This window comes from Nicotiana sylvestris, chromosome 3 (assembly GCF_000393655.2).
Source record: "Nicotiana sylvestris chromosome 3, ASM39365v2, whole genome shotgun sequence".
NCBI classification, from domain to species: Eukaryota; Viridiplantae; Streptophyta; class Magnoliopsida; order Solanales; family Solanaceae; genus Nicotiana; species Nicotiana sylvestris.
In genome coordinates, this window is record NC_091059.1 from 18,250,542 (window position 1) to 18,256,358 (window position 5,817).

A 5,817-nucleotide genomic window follows, 5' to 3' on the forward strand; every position below is an offset into this window, starting at 1 on the left:
TGAGTTAAAGAGCAAAACCAAGTCACCCGACTTGAACTATCTTTTCAAGATCTTCTTGTCATGGACGAACTTCATCCTTTCTTTGTACACAACTGCACTTTCATAAGTATGGAAACGGAATTCCTCCATTTCATTGAGTTGTGTTAACCTCAAATTTGCAGCTTCAGCCCATTCCAAGTTCAACCTCTTTAACACCCACATGGCCTTGTGCTCCAGTTCCACGGGTAGATAACAAGCTTTGCTGAAGACTAACCGATAAGGAGATGTACCAATAGGAGTCTTGTACGCCGTGCGGTATGCCCACAATGCGTCATCTAGCTTCCTTGACCAGTCGGTCCTGTTTGCATTAACGGTCTTTGCTAGAATGCTCTTGATCTCCCGATTGGAAACCTCAACTTGACCACTTTATTGCGGATGATAAGGTGTGGCTACCATGTGCTTGACGCCATATTTCTCAAGTAGCACCGTGAAAGCCTTGTTATAGAAATGAGACCCATCATCATCAAGAATGGCTCTAGGAGTGCCAATCCGAGTGAAAATGTTTTTCATCAAGAATGTGGTCACACTCCTTGCCTCGTTGTTTGGTAAGGCAATTGCTTCAACCCGTTTGGACACATAGTCCACAACAACCAAAATATATTTCATCCCGCAAGAGCTTACAAAGGTGACCCATGAAATCAATTCCCCACACGTCGAAGATCTCTATCTCCATCACAAAGTGCATTGGCATTTCATGCCTCTTGGAGATTGAAACTTGTCTTTGACATTGGTCACAAGCCTTGACCATTTGATTGGCATCATGATAGATTGAAGGCCAGTAGTAACCACATTCAATAACCTTAGCCGCCATTCGATTTCCTCCATGATAACCCCCAACTGGTGAGTCATGGCATGCCTTTAGAATTGGCATAATCTCTTCTTCCGGAACACACTTCTGATAATATTGTCAGCACAAACACGGAACAAGAATGGTTCCTCCCAATAGTATTGCCGTTAGTCTCTCAAAAACTTCTTCTTTTTATAGGATTCCAATCCTTCCGGGATAAGGTCACTAACTAGATAGTTAGCAATATCAGCATATCAATGAGCAAAAGTGCTAGATAGTGCCAATATGTGTTCATACGGGAATGCATCGTTGATTTCAAGATCTCCCTTTTGTCTGCCTGCCTCTTCAAGCCTTGACAAATGATCCACCACTTGATTTTGAGTTCCCTTACGATCCTTGACTTCGAATTCTTGCAACAACAAGACCCATCGAATCAACCGAGGCTTTGCATCCTTCTTTTCCATGAGATAGCAAAGAGTCGCATGATCTGTGTACACTATCACCTTGGATCCCAACAAATAAGCTCGGAACATCTCAAAGGCATAGACAATGGAAAGAAGTTCTTGCTCAGTTACCGTGTAATTCATTTGCGCCCCATTGAGTGTTTTGCTTGCTTAGTAGACCGGGTGGAGAACTTTGTTATGATGTTGGCCAAGCATTGCCCAATAGCTACACCACTAGCGTCACACATGAGCTCGAAAGGAAGAGACCAATCGGGTGTGACAATAATAGGTGCCGTGGTGAGCCTTTGCTTCAATTCCTCAAAGGCTTTGAGGAATTTCTCATCAAACACAAACTTGGTATCTTTCTCAAGGAGTTTGCACATAGGATTTGTAATTTTGGAAAAATCCTTGATGAAACGCCTATAAAACCCGGCATGCCCTAAGAAACTTCGAACACCTTTAACGGAAGTAGGTGGAGGAAGCTTAGAAATAATCTCGATCTTTGCCCGGTCAACCTCTATGTCACGCTTTGAAATATTATGCCCCAACATGATGCCTTCATCCACCATGAAGTGACATTTTTCCCAATTGAGCACAAGGTTGGTCTCCTAAAATCTCTTAAGCACTTGTCTAAGATTGTTAATACAATGCTCGAAAGAATCACCTACCACTGAGAAGTCGTCCGTGAAGACTTCTAGAAAATCCTCTACCATGTCGAAGAAAATGGACATCATGCATATTTGAAAAGTAGCCGGAGCGTTGCATAAACCAAATGGCATCCGGCTAAAAGCAAACGTTCCATAGGGGCAAGTGAATGTCGTCTTCTCTTGATCCTCCAATGCTATGTTGATTTGGTTGTAGCCGGAATATCCATCAAGGAAACAATAGAATGACCTTCCCGCTAGCCGATCAAGCATTTGATCAATAAAAGGCATAGGGAAATGATTCTTACATGTGGCACTGTTGAGCTTCCGATAATCCATAAACACCCTCCAACCGGTCACCGTTCTTGTTGGGATGAGCTCATTTTTCTATTTTCAATTACGGTCATGACTCCATTTTTTGGCACACATTGCACTGGGCTCACCTAAGAACTATCGGCAATAGGGTAGACTATCCCGACATCCAACCATTTGATGATTTCTTTATTTACCACCTCTTGCATTTACGGGTTCAACTGTCGTTGATGTTCTACACTTGGTTTTGTTTCACTTTCCAATTGGATTTTGTGCTCGCAAATTCCCTGGGGAATCCCACGGATGTCCGCGATTGTCCATCCAATGGCTTGCCTATTCTCCTTCAAGACTTCCAACAATTGTTCTACCTGCACATCATTCAACAATGAAGAAACAATTACCGGTAAAGTATCATTTGAGCCAAGAAATTTATACCTCAAGTGCGGTGGAAGTGGTTTGAGCTCTAGTTGCGGAGGTTCGATAATAGAAGGCTTTGCGGGTGGAGTGGTTCTATTCTCCAAGTCGAGAGAGAGCTTTGCCGAAGCATAAGTGTAATACCCAAGCCCCTGCAATGCATTTACCGATTCCATATATCCCTCCATATCCTCACCATCAAAGTTCACCAAAATAGCCGCCAATGCTTTGCCGAGGCATTGTTCTTCCATTTTCATTTCAACCGCATCCTCTACTTCGTCAACAACATCGATCACCGAGATGCTTTCATACTCATGCTGTAGTTTCATACCCTTGCTTGCTTGGAATGTAACCTCTTCATCATTCACACGAAATTTAATCTCATTCCATTCAAAATCCATTAGTGCTCTTCCAGTGGCAAGGAATGGTCTCCCCAAGATGATAGGGATCTCTTTGTCAACCGCACAATCAAGGATTACGAAGTCGGCGGGTAAATGAAATTTTCCCACCTTCACAAGTACATCATGAACAATTCCTACCGGCCGCTTGATGGAACGATCGGCCATTTGCAATCTCATACTTGTGGGCCTTGGTATACCTAATCCTTCTTTCTTGTAAATGGCAAGAGGCATCAAGTTGATGCTAGCTCCATTATCACAAAGGGCTCTTGCAAAATCATGTACCCCAATGGTACAAGGAATGGTGAAAGCTCCCGGGTCTTCTTTCTTTTAAACAATGGATGTTGCAATGATGGAACTAACCCGGTGAGTCACATTCACCACTTCATTTTTGGTGGTTTTCTTCTTGGTGATCAAATCTTTCAAATACTTAGCAAAACCCGGCATCTCTTGAAATGCTTCCACAAATGGAATATTCACCGATAATTTCTTGAGAATGTCGTAGAACTTCTCGAGTTTGCTATCATCAACCTTCCTAGCGAGTCTTTGAGGGAATGGAGGAGTAGGTCTAGGAATAGGTGGAAGAGTTTTTGGTGTCTCTTATACCTTTTCCTTTGCCTCTTCCGGGTTCTCTTCTTGCACTTGCACATCTTCCAGGCTTTTCAACCTCAACCCCTTTATCGAACTCTTCTACCTCAACCACTTGTTCACCCTCTCCTTGTAGTACCTTCCCACTCCTAGTAGTAATTGCCATGACATGAGAAGTTGGGCCACTCCCACTACCCTTTGGGTTTGCAATTGTGTCACTAGGGAGTGTTCCCTTTTGCTTTGGATTTTGCTCCCTAGAGAGGTCTCTCATTTGCATCTCCAATTTTTGAATGGATGTGGTATCATAGCCAACAAGCTCGGTCATGTTCCTTATAGAAGTGTCGGATTTTTCTTGATTTTGCAATACCCATTCAAGCATACTTTCCAACTTAGACTCACTTGAGGGACCTTGATTTGAATATTGACCTTTTGGGGGAACATAAGGGTTTGAACTCCGGTTTGAGAAGTTGTTGTTGTTGTTCCAATTTCCTTGGCTTGAGCCACCTTGGTCATTTCTCCATTGTTGGTGGCCTTGCTCTTGCGGGTTTGGCCTCTATTGATTTTGTTGTCCTTGACCTTGGTATTGTTGCCTTTGATAGCCTCCTTGAGAGTTGTTAACATATTTTGCTTCCTCAAAATCCTCATTTGATATGGGTTGCACATCCTCAACCACATTTACCTTCTTCGTTTGGCTTTCGGTTAACATCTTTGTCAACAAATTGACATTTGTAGAAAGCCTTGCAATCACTTGATCTCACTCTTGATTTTCCTTGATCATGTTGCTCAAGGAAGGAGAACCATATGTAATTCCACCTGCGGTGTCCTCGGAATGCCATGCTTGATTATGCTTTGCCATTTTGTCAAGTATTTGTGTCACCCTTGCGAATGATTTGTTCATGAAAGATCCGTCAGCTGCATTCTTGGCTATAGATTGGTTCATAGGATCCAAGCCCATGTAGAATTTATCCAACAGAATAGAATCCGGAAAACCATGGTTGGGAGACCTCACCAAATATAATTTGAAATGATCCCATGCCTCATGTAGATGTTCTCCCGGTACTTGCTTGAAAAAGAAGATTTTATCTCGGAGCTCAGACTTCTTACTTTGCGGGAACCATTTAGAAAAGAATGCTCGGACAAGTTCGGGTCAAGAATGAATGGAGTTGGGTGGCAAAATTTGAAGCCATTTCCTCACGTCCCCAGCTAGAGAGTACTTGAAGCATCTCAACCTTAGGGCATTATTATAGGCATTGTTCTGCTTATGCATTGCACACATACCCAAGAAGTTTCTAAGATGTTGTGTTGGATCATCATCAGTGGAATTCCTGAAAAACCCCTCCGCTTTGAGCATAAGGATTAAACCATGTTCCACCTTGAAAGTTGCAGTGCCAACGGCCGGAGGTACAATAGCATTTGTATCCTCAATGTACTCCTCAATGTCCGCAAAAGGATTTTCTTCCATTTCTGCCTCCACGTCTTCACCATATTCGGACATGTTTTCCTATCAACATCAAGCAAAACAAGCAAAGTGTGATGGAATAGAATAATACGTAAAGTAAAGCACACACTAATTAGTAATTTCAAAACCGTATTCCCCGGTAATGGCGCCAAAATTTGATACACTCAAATTACACTTTAATAAATAGTGTAAGGTGGTCGGTGTCAAATATAATAACCCAACAAGGTTGAGGTCGAATCCCACATGGAATAAGTGTGAAAAGGTTACTCGAATAGTATGTTGCTCGGCTAAAGTCGTAATTCTATCCTAGTATGAATTGAGTTTGGTTTGAAGTAATAGCTAATTGTAATGTTGAGAATGTAAATAATTTGATTAAAGCAACCAAGGTTGTGTCCCCTTTATTGATGTGTAATGCTATCGGTGTTAATATGATATATTTCTAATGGAATGTCCTTTTGATATGCAAATGATGCCTAAATGACTACCCAATATTTTTCAATAGTTGGGTAGTATTTCCTCTTTATGAGTTTTCCAAATATAAAAGAGTTGCAATTAAGAACAATCAATATATGCCAAATAAAACCCACTTATTCCTAATCGATTCTATTAAACAAGGTTTAAAGTCTTGAGTCTTTGATATTTACTTCTACCAAATTCTAACCCACTTTCCCAAGCAAAGCAAGAATTTAATGGCACTTGTTAATGTTTGCAACCACCAACATTAAATGAAGAA

At 41.6% G+C, this 5,817-nt stretch overlaps 2 protein-coding genes across 2 annotated transcripts; both read right to left on the reverse strand.

Annotated features, from left to right (window-relative positions):
- Positions 1 to 1,409: 1,409 nt before the first annotated feature.
- LOC138887105 (uncharacterized mitochondrial protein AtMg00860-like) lies at positions 1,410 to 1,838 on the reverse strand. The gene has a single exon (XM_070168821.1). The coding sequence runs from the start codon at positions 1,836 to 1,838 to the stop codon at positions 1,410 to 1,412; it is 429 nt and encodes a 142-aa protein (XP_070024922.1).
- A 596-nt stretch (positions 1,839 to 2,434) lies between these two features.
- Positions 2,435 to 3,950, reverse strand: LOC138887106 (uncharacterized). The gene is made up of 3 exons (XM_070168822.1): positions 3,644 to 3,950; positions 3,419 to 3,495; positions 2,435 to 3,364 (listed from the first exon to the last, which is right to left on the reverse strand). The coding sequence occupies exons 1-3, from the start codon at positions 3,948 to 3,950 to the stop codon at positions 2,435 to 2,437; spliced, it is 1,314 nt and encodes a 437-aa protein (XP_070024923.1).
- Positions 3,951 to 5,817: the final 1,867 nt, after the last annotated feature.

Excerpts from the sequence above, each read along its gene's own strand:
- LOC138887105 (XM_070168821.1), bottom strand. The coding sequence starts at position 1,838 with ATGGTGGATGAAGGCATCATGTTGGGGCATAATATTTCAAAGCGTGAC.
- LOC138887106 (XM_070168822.1), bottom strand. The coding sequence starts at position 3,950 with ATGACCGAGCTTGTTGGCTATGATACCACATCCATTCAAAAATTGGAG. Across the intron at positions 3,496-3,643 it reads CGGAAGAGGCAAAGGAAAAG|CATTTCAAGAGATGCCGGGT; the intron begins GTATAAGAGACA and ends CATTTGTGGAAG. Across the intron at positions 3,365-3,418 it reads AAACCACCAAAAATGAAGTG|AAAGAAGACCCGGGAGCTTT; the intron begins GTGAATGTGACT and ends ATTGTTTAAAAG.